Source organism: Mycetomoellerius zeteki, unplaced genomic scaffold (genome assembly GCF_001594055.1).
Source record: "Mycetomoellerius zeteki isolate Tzet28-1 unplaced genomic scaffold, Tzet1.0 scaffold316, whole genome shotgun sequence".
Taxonomy (NCBI): domain Eukaryota; kingdom Metazoa; phylum Arthropoda; class Insecta; order Hymenoptera; family Formicidae; genus Mycetomoellerius; species Mycetomoellerius zeteki.
The window spans coordinates 1,053,855-1,066,582 of record NW_017257301.1 but is presented as its reverse complement, the minus strand read 5'-3'; the positions used below and the strand labels follow the sequence as shown (position 1 = coordinate 1,066,582).

Below are 12,728 nucleotides of genomic sequence, written 5' to 3'. Positions count from 1 at the left end.
CGTATTAACGTAAATTATAGACTTTTAGTGGTAGTAGTTCTTGGAACGCAACTACAATCGACCCTGTTTTCTATTGTGTCAATATTAGGTTTTTTCAAGTCTAATGAAACACAATAATACAAAATCACCTGCAGTCTAAATTTAATATTCCTAGACGTTATTTTAGACGTCTAAATTTAATATTTCTAGATATTGTGTTAGACGTAGACATCTCCGACGTCTAATAGATGTCTATACGGTCTCGCGTTTCTTCCTGAGATACGAGCTATAAAACTTTTGTATTAAGGAGACATCTATGTCAGGCGACAGCTCTGCAAGTTGAAAAAATGTAAGTTTTTAATTTTTTTTTCCCGATTTTAGTATAAAGTCTATTGCTGCACTTTCAAATTTTGCGTCTACTTTAATCCTGTAAAAGGATTTTTGATTCTATTCAGTAAATTCGGAGATTTGCTGCTTTTCACAATACAATTTTAATTTTAATACAAAATTAAAATAAAATTAGCAACAAAAGTGAATCTTAACGCGTATATAGGTGTAATTTATATACATGAGACAGGCAAACAATATGGAGAGGATTCTCACGCACGCGCGCGCGCGCGCGCGAGAGAGAGAGAGAGAGAGAGAGAGAGAGAGAGACAAAGGAAGGCAGGGAGAGGGGGGAGTGCTCGTGTGCGAACAACGACGGACGACGACAAAGACGTCGCCGGACAATGTCTAAAATTCTACATTATTACATTTTAAAAAATTTACAAAAAACCTTTTTTTAAAAAAAATATACAAGTATATATATACATAAAAGTACATTCTTCTTAATCAAAAAACGGATATGAAATAAATGTAATTAGCTAATTATTTCATTAATCAAGACACATAAGATAGACTGAAAGTAATTAAAATTGTCAATATACTAATATAATATTGTCAATGGATTATAGTGAACTAGTGAAGAAAAAACTTGGCGTGCCCCCCTGGATAACATTAATTGTACTTCTTTGAATATGTTATTTCAACACAGTATTTGCATTATAAATTATAATATATAGTGACATAATTTGTGGGACATGATAATATACTCACAATAATAGACGTAAAATTATGGACGAATAATATGTAATAATATAGATAATATTTAAATATAGAAACATTATAAATAATGAATTTACAAGATTAGTAAGCAATTATTGACGTCTTTTCTTTGTTGAATTATTGTTTTCATCTATGCGTATATCTGCAGAATATTGTATGGTACGTATAATAACCTTTTTATTAATTCATATTGCAAACAATTTCTGTATTATGAAAACGTATTGGTCCTACAATATTGCGTTTTAATGCGACCCGAGTACGCCAAGTATCTTCTTTACTACAATCCGTTGACAATTTTATATCAATATATTGACAATTTTAGTCATTTTCAGTCTTATGTGTCTTGCGTAATGAATTAATCGTCTAATTACTTTTATTTCATATCCGTTTTTGATTAAGAAGAATGTACTTTTATGCACTTGGCGTATGTTCCTTCTTTTTTTAAAAAGATTTCTTTAGGGATTCTACAAAGCGGAGATTGGATTATGAAATTTACCCAATCTTTTTCCGTAAAAATTATGACTGTGACGAAACAAAGGTCGGGGAAGCTATATAATTATATATATCATTATCTTTCTCACAAAGTTCGAAATCTATAGAATCACACACACTATGATTTAAAAAAATGTCGGTACACTCTCAATTCTTTGAAATGAGATTTCATTCGTTTGAAGTAGGTTTCACTCCAAAAAATTTAAAGAGAAAACAATAGAAGATATTCACACACATACATTTATGTATTTTATTATAAAATACATACATACAAGTATTTGTATGTCGTACACATAGAGACAAAGCTTATACAATTATTAAATACGTCATTTGATACTTCATAATGATTAAAGAGATATGACAATCAATGAAAAATGTCGCGGCAAATAAAAGCTCGGAAAAAAATGTTTTATATATATATATATATGGACATATTTCATATATAATTACATATAATAGGGTATAAAATATGTAAATTTTTTATGTAATTGTATATAATTTTATATAATTATGTATATAATTATATATGAAACATTTTTCACGGGAAGCTGATATGACATTCTCTTTTTTAATATATATATGTTCTATCTGTTCATTCTTTGGAATGTTTTTGCAACATTACCATATTTTTCTGGATTATTATTTAGATATATATTTTTATTTAATCAATGAAGATTTACGTCAATCAATTATTCAAGTTTGTTGTATGCAAGTGCGCTGGATGAATTAGGTTAAAAAATCTCATGGGTGAATGAGAAAATAGAAGGGAACGAAATTTGTTTGAATTTTTTATAGGAATATTAAGCAAGTGTACTGTGTCAGAAGAAACTGTCGTATCTATAAATGTTAATAGATCTTGGCCGCATTCGGTACATGGTGGACATATTGAAATGCACGTTGGCATATGGAGAGGCCTACCATCGTATTCGAAATGAAATTCTAAACCCCTACGTACAATACCAAGTACGACACGTGTAATACTCTGTTCATGTTTACATTCTTTATGGAATGTTGTGAGAGCTCTTAAAATCATGTTATCCGGATCAGAAGTATCTGCAAACCACGCAAATATAAATTTTAAAATTTCTTTAACATTTCTATAGTACATGAATTATAATATTTACCAATGTAACATGGAAGAGATTTAAGCTCTAATATTGGATTATTATCTATGGGATACATAAATTTCAAATCTTCAATACCATTCCTTTTTTCCCATACGTTTTCAACAGGACAATAAGATATAAGCATGACATTAAACTCTGCAGAAATAGACTTTGATTAGAATTCATTTAAATTTTTGACGGCAGAAGGGTAACAAACTTCACAGAGAATCATAATATCTGACAATGTCAGTCTGCTGATAAAATCTACGACCAATCTGTCGATTATCTTCTAATATTTTACTTACCCATATCACAGTCAATACACATGTATCGATTTATAATTAATTTTCCATTACAAACATAATATTCGGGAGCACTGTGAAATTCCAAATCATTACCCATTTTCGCACCAAATGTCCACAAACCTGTGCCATTAAAAGAAAAATATTTAGAAACACTAATGAAATCTAAAGATGCTGTTGCAATCGATGTCTACCTATGCGACGATGATTATTATTATACATACAAAAATAAAATTAAATATAACAAAATAATATTTTTTTCAATAAAAGCTATAAAAAAGTTATCAATAAAAAAAAGTATAAATTTAAAAGGTATAAAAAGCTTGTAAAAGCTATAAATTTTATGAAAAATAATCCTACGATAAACAATCATTACATTATCAAATATTATATATAATCACCTTTGTTTGGAATCGTTATGGATAAACTCAAGTGAATTATTTCATGTATACTTTTCATAGATATTAGATTAATGAATTGTGTAGCTGCATAATTAAAATTACCTGTATAGATGTCATAGATATCAACACTACGCAGAAATTGTTTATCCCGTCCCACACCACCCACAAGCACTAATTTATTTTTCAAAAATACAGCGATCATGTTTCTTCTTTCACTTGGCATACTAAAATATTTATAAATTTTAATAAAAAACATTATCGAATTTTATAAATAACATTTTCATTATTTTATTACTCTTATCGTTTACTTAATCGTTAGGATATTTACCCTGTCTCAAGGAACCATTTCTTAGATATCAGAGAATAACGCCAAATGTTTTTGTTAAACTTGCCTGAGTTAATACCAAATTCTCCACCACAAAGATATAAATTGTTTTCTAAAAACATCATATAAAATAATTAATAAATAGGATAATATTATTTTAAAAAAGCCAGAATATAAAATCAAACAAACTACATACTTCTTCCAATAATCTCCATTCCTTTTAATGCAGTCTTTTCATCAGTGCTACAATCGATAATATCTTTGGGATATTTGAATGAAGTAAGTTCAAAGAATTCGTTACCGTCCCAGCAATGAATAAATTGCTCACTGTTAATAATGTCACTACCCTCACAAGATATAATACAATTTAAAATTTTTTTTTTCTTATTTTTTATAATATCTAAAGGAATTGTAAAATCCTGCAAAAAAGAAGAGATCTTACTATACATAGAATCGTAATATATTACTGTACAATAGAATATACTAGTATATTAAGAAAACAAAATAGTATGATTAAACAAATTTATTTGTTTGACTTATTAATATAAATACAACTACACACACACAACGCGTTCACATACAACTCGATGAACAATGCGAGTTTGAAACGCGGTTGTGCGATAAATCAAATTTTATGGTACAAATAATTATCAAATAATAATCAGTTCCATTTTCAATTTTAAATAACGAAGATAAAGGCATAGTTTCTGTATTACTCTAAAAATTAATAATTTCAATTTTGAAATTCTATTTATTGGGATAATGTAAGTTTTATATCTAAAGATAATTACATTATGATGGTTCATCCATTCATTTGTAATATGAAGCAAATGAGATTCCGTAGAACTTATATTATTGTTTCCAATTAACTTCAGAAAATTTTCTTTTGTTAGATTTATAATTGATTGAAGCGGCAGTTCATCAAAACGATCCAGGCAAATAGCCAAAGAAATATCTCGTAGCACATTGATACTCAAATTTTGTGCTGTTATCCATAATTTAATGGCATTTTCTGGTGACATATAATATTCCTCAAGTCTTTCGGTTACGTCTTCTATTAATTTGTCTGCTGCAAATAGTCTGCCCAATTCCAATAGATTCACAAGACGATCAATTTCCGCAATATCATAATACTTAATAGCAGAGATATTAATTTTGTCATTGTAAATCCAATCAATGAAATCCTATAATAATTATTTCTTTAAGGTGTGTGGCTGTATAATGAAATGAGATCTATCGATCGATAAATTCGATGAATTTTTTTATACATAAGTGTGTTTATGAAAGTTTTTATTACGCGATGTTTATTGGAAGAAGCAAATAGGTATTTATGACATTAGATATAACATAACAAATAAGGTATGTAGAATAAGAGAGCTAATTTTTATGCGCAGCACACTCGTAAGAAGACAGCAACTAAACATAAAAAATGATAACATGTACAAAGAAAGATTATTGTGAAGGAAGAACATTGCGAAAAAGAGTATTTGCCGTAATATAATAGCGAATTCGATTGAACGCACTCAATGCGCACTGGTGCACATTAAAGCCGTCGTACACAAAATAACGTAAAGATATCTTTATATATAAACATAGAAATCGATTAAATCCTGAAATACTCAATACACTTTATTGTACTGTTAGGTAAAATATATATTTTATAATTCGAAATATTTATATTTCACTTTTATATTCAAAATAAATCAATGTACAATGGCTTTAATATGCACCAGTGCTTTCAATCGAATTCGCCATTAGATGCATACACGGTTTAAATATACAGGGTGTTTGATCTACTCCAGCATCTGAAATATCTCGCTTAGTTTTTAGGATAGGAAAAAATATTTCAAATGAAAGTGGTTTCAAGATTTCAAGGGGCACGTATTTTGGTCATGTAGTCTTTCTTCTAAGTGGAGATGCCAAAAAGATATGAACATCACCTCCATTTTTTAAATGAAGTTGTATAATCTTTTGACGTAATATAATTCCGTAATTATTCTGCATATGAAGGTATTAAGGTAGAGACATAAAAAAATTAATAATTTACGAGATATTTTTAGATAATTATATGTTAATTGGTGTAAAGAAAATACATAGCTGCTTATTTAAAAAATTATCCATTTTGCATACATATTTTTTTAAGGGGTAGCGCCACTCTAGAATTAAAAAAAATCGAATTCTTTGCGTTTAATTGATGCCTTAGAGTCTTAAAAATGAGGTACACTTGTTCTCGTCGGAAAAATTTTTAAGTACTTATTTCGAAACCGAAACTGTCTCTTTACGGTGCGTTACCGTTCGATCGATAATCCGATTTGTGAGGCGCTCCGAGTTTCTAGCTATTGTAACGGTCTTACTTGGAGTCAAAGACTTTCAAAGGCCTTTTCGAAGTACAAATTGCCAAAAATAAGGAAATTTTCAAAAAAGATGCATCTATGACGTCCAGAAGCGAATGGGTACACGTCTTCGAAATTTAAAAAAACTTATAATAGGTCTTGGCGGAAAGGGAAAATTGACTGGCAAACTTATAGATGAACTATCTATTTATTATGGATTAGCAATGCGCCGGAATCATGATTCCGTAGAGAAAATGAGAAATGCAATCTGGGGAACACTACCACAAACTATCGACATACAAAAAATCGCAGCACGACAAGTGCCCGCCCGGAAAACATTCGTGGTGTTTGTGGCAAAAGGCTAATGCTGAAAAGGCTTCTAAGGCTCAGACCCTATAACCTCATAACTGCGCCATCAGGTCAGATTTTTTCTAATCTCAAAAAATTGCGAAACATCCTAAAAACATCCTGCAAAGATCTACCATTCAGCGGAATCTTTCTGTAACTCAACATCGAAAATGTTAATTTATGTTAATTTCTCTTACGTATTTCGAAGTGCTCACAATCCCAGATGGCAACGTGTCTGTCTTGTAGCTGGGATGTTGCTTGCTAAGTATGCATTGCTAAGCATATGTAGCTAGCAGAATTGTAGCAACTGAGTTCTCATTTGTTGGCAACTTGATGCCTTCACGATATAATAATTTTGAGTAGCAATTTGCCAGCAGTTTGCCTACAACTTTAAAATCGTCATCATCAAAATTCGTGCCACTGCCTTCATGTTGCCATAATAATATGCATCATCATACAATGCCGTCATATTTCTGACAACGCAACATAACAATGATGCACCTATCTTGCTGTTAAACTGCTGGCAATACAAATACACATTGTTACTTGCATGTTGCTACAATGTCGGTATATTCGAAATCTAGTTGAAGACAAATCTATGGCAAGTTGCCAGCATCATAAGCAATCACAGATTTGTGCGATCTTGCTGAGACACGCTTTGTTATCCGGGATTTCATCAAGATATAAAAGAAATGGAACATAGATATCATCGGAGGTGGGATGTAATTATGATGGCTGATTACTGTTGGTCATTGAAAGAAGATTTATCAAGAAAAAGAACGAAACGAAAGTGAATGTCATCGTGAAGAAGTTTTGAGAACAAAAGAATGCGCTATATAATAAGAGCAAGATGTAAGATTTTTTATTTGAACATCAAGAAAAGTTGTTAACCCCTGAGCTTTCTCTGGATTCCGTGAGCTTGGATATTTAGGTTTGAGAGCCTATTTATTATTATTTTTGCATTTTGAAATACGTAAGAAACACTTGCATAACATTATCGATGTTGAGACAAAGAAATCCCGGACTGAAAAGTGTAATTTTAAGGTTTGGCAATTTTTTGAGGTTAGGAAAAAATCCTGACCTATAGCGCAATTCTAAAATCATTATATTCGGTTTGAACGCCTCAAAGTATTATAGAGATACAAGGGTCTAGTCTCTCGGACATGACATTTTTTATTTTCTGTCGCTGCGTATTCAATCATAATCATATTATAATATATTCTTTAAGTAGCCAATCAGACCATATCTTTTTATGATAAATCCCTATTTATCTAGGACTCTATATAGACTAATGTAGTTTCCTTATTGGGGAAGATATTTCTTCAAAATATTCGTTTACATTTAAACTGTGTGTAACGTTACAACGAATGATTGCGCGATATTCTTGCTTCGTCTACGACTTACGTCGCTATTCTTTGATGTTTACTTGCTGTTTTTTTCGTAAATATGCTGAGCAGAAATATATGGCTTGTCCCCTCCCTACCTACAAGTTTTATCTGTTATGACTACGTTTACACGGATTAAGTTACCGAAGTTATAACATCGATGTTAGGAAACTGGCCTATCAGAGTCATTTCATTCTTCAGAGGAACAGCTATGATTGGCCAGTTTCATAATATCGATGTTATAACTGCGGCGTAAATCGAGCCGTGTAAACTTAATCCATGTTACAAATACCTATATGATAAATATCGCTTATGGGAAAACTTTCGTAGCGATCTATGTATATTTAAAAATTCATTTCATTTAAAAAAATTGTTACTTAAAAAGTAAAGAAAACAAGTTTTTACTTAATAATTCTTAATTATGAACAAGACTTATTTCTGCTGCAATCAACAAACCTGCATCGAAATCCAAGAAATATCATACTCAATAACGTGTACTCTCTGGCGATGTTCTAAAAAGTTTTCAGACAGAAGTGCAGCAAAATACTGGCTTTTGCTGATTAGTATTTGTTTGTCGACTAAAAATTGATCTTCCTTAAGAATCAATATTATTGTTTCATGTGATTTCACATTTCTTTCACCCATATTTTCCATTCTAAAACCACCAGTGCAATAAATATGTTGGCTGAAACAATGGCTGCGTTCAGCAGAACGTTCGTTTTGTAACTGTTGGAAGTTTCCTTCGCGCTGATTGGATCATACTTGTAGGTCTAGAAGAATGGTCCTATCTCAGCAGACAATCATAAAACGGTTGCAAAACTGTTGAGTCTGCTGAACGCAGCCAAATATTATGCAAACAATTGATACTACTTACTTTCAATCGCGTCTGTTTCACGGAAACAAAGGAAGCAGAAAGAAAGAGTTCAAACATGAAACATGGGCTCGAAACGTGACTTCGGAAAACCTATGGAAAATCGGGACAATGCTATTTTAGTGCTGTTGCGGGAAAAGTTGGAAGTATATATCATATGGGGTGCGTTCCACTTATCCTGGATCTACAATAGGATTTTAAGCCTTAAGCCATAAGGAATAGGCGAATCACAATCGATTTTTCCCCTCGGATTCGACTGTAATTGGTCAGTTTCTTATGACTAAAGTCTTAAAATACCTATTGTAGATCCGGACTTAACGTTCACAACGCTCGTGGAATCATTTCATCCTTGTCGTTTATCAAATGTTAAACAAGGACAAACGATGCACGCGAGCGTTAAGTGGAACGCAGCCAAAGGGTGCCATCCCATGACGCGCATTCGCGTATCGAAGGATCCGATCAAACACTGACGTTCCGCCGTTTTACGTACGCGACAATTTTGTTCCTTCCAAGCTAACTTTAAATATTCACAGAAAGTTCAATTCGTATTACCAATGTACTGAATGTTCCGAAACAATAAAAGAACCGTCACAGAATGTGCAAATGTCGAAGAAATGTTCAGAATATTGTGACAATATCACTTGTATATTTCCAAAGAGATTGTATACATAGAGTAGTCAAAGTATAGGGATCCCTGTAAATAAAAATGTCAGACAGTAGAAAGGAAAATGATACGGAAGGGCCATCTTTATCTTTGTCTAATATGTTGCGCGCCCATCGAACTTTGAAAACTGAGTGAGGCGGCATCGATATATATAGATATATTGCTCTCCTGAAATCTCCCCACGTAACAGTGAAAATCAACGGCGCATGCGCGATTAAATAAAAATGCTGATGATCCTCTCGGTTTTGGTCACTTTCTATTCGCTCATGCAACCTGAGCTGGCTCCCCTACTCGATTTATACAACCTCTTTGTATATTTCACGAAAATCGCTAGCGAGCGAGCAGTACATATCTCCGCCAACAGAGAGCCGCGGCGGCGAGCATTTACTCGTAAACAAGAATTATCTCGAAGAGAATTTATGGAACGCAACACTCTGTCGTGAAGTAAGCCCTAAAATTGGGCTCCAAAGTGAAAACATATTAAATGTCTTTTCTAAAGTAAATTTTTGTTTATAAACTGATTAATGGACGACTCGACCTGGAATTTTTGGAAAAATGAAAATTTTGGGAAATATATATGGAATACATATGGAACATTCTTGGAATATGTAACGATATACAAATGAAATTTTTAACCGACATTTGAGTGTTTCTTTTACCGTCAATGTTAGGAATATTTTGGAGTATTCTTGGAATGTTTTTTTGGAATTTTAAGAATATTTTTCGGCGAAACGTTTTTACTGGTTTAGCCGAAAATAATATAAAAATCACTGCTTTACTACAAAATCTATTGTAATACCACGTTCTTTGAGGAAATACAAAAGAGATTATAATATTATCGATGACCAGTATCGAGTACTTTTCTGTTTTACAGTTAAAGCAGGATCAAGAAAACAGCCATTGATATGTGTTATATGTATGTATAAGGAGAAGAAGAAGGACGTAATCAACGAAGCAACGAATAACAGAATTAACATATAATGTGTGAATATTTTATTATTCATTTATTATTTCCGTGTCACACGCAGAATTAATTAGATATCCTTGTGACAGTCGTATTGCCCATTCCGTTTATCATTTCGTATTTTTTAATATTAATTTATAATATGGTACACCGATGGCGTGAAACTGTCGTTGTATTTTTTTTTAAATTACGACAAGCTGGAATAGGAAGAAACATGTAATTCGTACGATAAGAAACGCCTAAGCTATCATTGATAGACAACGTCTGATTTCTGGGAATTCGAAGTCGCCATCAAATGTTTATTTTTAATTATCTTTTTTAAAATAAATAAATTATTGCCAGTTAATGAACAATTGGTCAACTAATTTCCCAGTAAAACGTAGGATCAATTATACGTTTAGTCAAGATCTTGTGACTAATTATTTTAGATTAGTACATCATCGCAGAAAAGTGACGATTTTGTAATGAAATCGAGAACAAACATTGATCACAATCGCGAGAGATCATATTCGAGGAGCTGAGCGAGAATAAAATAATTGAGATGCACGCATAATGAATAGGATAAGATCGCAACAATAGGGAAAACTACGCACCAAAGCAAGAAAGATTTGCAGAAAGATTTATCAAAACCTTTTAATTTAACAAAATAATATACAAGTAAAGTTTGTAAAAATTATCTTTTTAGATTCTATTTTATAAGAAACTTTAAAATAATTAATAAACAATAAAATTACGCAGATTGATATCAAAAAGAAGAAACTTTTATCTCTGTATTTCTATGTATTATATTACATATAACGATTGTGCTATTTTTATGTCGCTTTTATATGTACTATAGTATTTGGAAATACAGAGATGAATTCTTTAAGGAACGGAGAAGTTACTGAAGATTGAATTATGGTGCGAAGTTACAATCCCCATTTTGCTTCATTATATTGCAAATGTTATATGTATAATTGCACATATACATTGATTTATCAGCCTCAATGATGTTATTGAGGATCACGATTTGTATACTGATCGCAAAAATTAAATTACCCCGACGGGCGAGACGGTTGAATAAAGTAATAACCTCCTCTCCCCATCACCCAGCTCTGCGTGCATACATACGAGAATAGTCTAAGTGCAGCACTCTAGCTCTAAAAGAAAGAGTCGACGATTAAAATAAAATTAGCAACAAAATTGAACCTTAACGCGCATATGGATATAATTTATGTTCATGAAACAGGCAAACAATAAGGAGAGGACGTAAGCACGCGCGAGAGACAGAGAGAGAGAGAGAGAGAGAGAGAGAGAGAGAGAGAGAGAGAGAGAGAGTATGTGTGAGTGAGTGAGATGATGAGAGGGTGAGGAGGGACGTGTCCGAACGACGACGGACGACGACGAATATTGTAAATGGAATATAGTGAAGAAAAAACTTAGCGTGCCTGGATAGCATTAATTATACTTCTTTGAATATTTTATTTCAACACAGTAATTACGGTATAAATTATAATATATAGTGACATAATTTGTGGGGCATGATAATATACTCACAATAATAGACGTAAAATTATGGACGAATAATATGTAATAATATAGATAATATTTAAATAGAGAAACATTATAAATAACGAATTTACAAGATTAGTAAGCAATTATTGACGTCTTTTCTTTGTTGAATTATTGTTTTCATCTATGCGTATATCTGCAGAATATTGTATGGTACGTATAATAACCTTTTTATTAATTCATATTGCAAACAATTTCTGTATTATGAAAACGTATTGGTCCTACAATATTGCGTTTTAATGCGACCCGAGTACGCCAAGTATCTTCTTTACTACAATCCGTTGACAATTTTATATCAATATATTGACAATTTTAGTCATTTTCAGTCTTATGTGTCTTGCGTAATGAATTAATCGTCTAATTACTTTTATTTCATATCCGTTTTTGATTAAGAAGAATGTACTTTTATGCACTTGGCGTATGTTCCTTCTTTTTTTAAAAAGATTTCTTTAGGGATTCTACAAAGCAGAGATTGGATTATGAAATTTATCCAATCTTTTTCCATAAAAATTATGACTGTGATGAAATAAAGGCCGGGGAAGCTATATAGTTATATATATCATTATCTTTTTCACAAAGTTCGGTTTGGAATCTATAGAATCATTGATTTAAAAAAATGTCGGTACACTCTCAATTCTTTGGAATGAGATTCCTTTCGTTTGAAGTAGATTTCACTCAAAAAAATTTAAAGAGAAGACAATAGAAGATACTCACATTTATGTATTTTATTATAAATTATATAGATACAAGTATTTGTATGTCGTACACATAGAGATAAAGCTTATACAATTATTAAATACGTTATTTGGCACTTCATAATGATTAAAGAGATATGACAATCAATGGAAAATGTCACGGCAAATAAAAGTTCGGAAAAAAATGTTATATATATATATATAT

At 31.6% G+C, this 12,728-nt stretch overlaps 1 protein-coding gene across 1 annotated transcript; it reads right to left on the bottom strand.

The window, feature by feature from the left end:
- Positions 1 to 231: 231 nt before the first annotated feature.
- On the bottom strand, positions 232 to 8,423 carry LOC108724930 (uncharacterized). Its single transcript, XM_018451633.1, has 9 exons — positions 8,235 to 8,423; positions 4,504 to 4,896; positions 3,909 to 4,131; positions 3,716 to 3,824; positions 3,490 to 3,611; positions 2,990 to 3,109; positions 2,703 to 2,840; positions 2,497 to 2,631; positions 232 to 311 (listed from the first exon to the last, which is right to left on the bottom strand). The coding sequence occupies exons 1-9, from the start codon at positions 8,421 to 8,423 to the stop codon at positions 232 to 234; spliced, it is 1,509 nt and encodes a 502-aa protein (XP_018307135.1).
- Positions 8,424 to 12,728: the final 4,305 nt, after the last annotated feature.

Coding starts and splice junctions, on each gene's coding strand:
- LOC108724930 (XM_018451633.1), bottom strand. CDS start 8,423: ATGGGTGAAAGAAATGTGAAATCACATGAAACAATAATATTGATTCTT. Junction 2,632..2,702: donor ATCTCTTCCATGTTACATTG/GTAAATATTATA, acceptor CGTGGTTTGCAG/ATACTTCTGATCCGGATAAC. Junction 312..2,496: donor ATTTCATTTCGAATACGATG/GTAGGCCTCTCC, acceptor TTCAACTTGCAG/AGCTGTCGCCTGACATAGAT.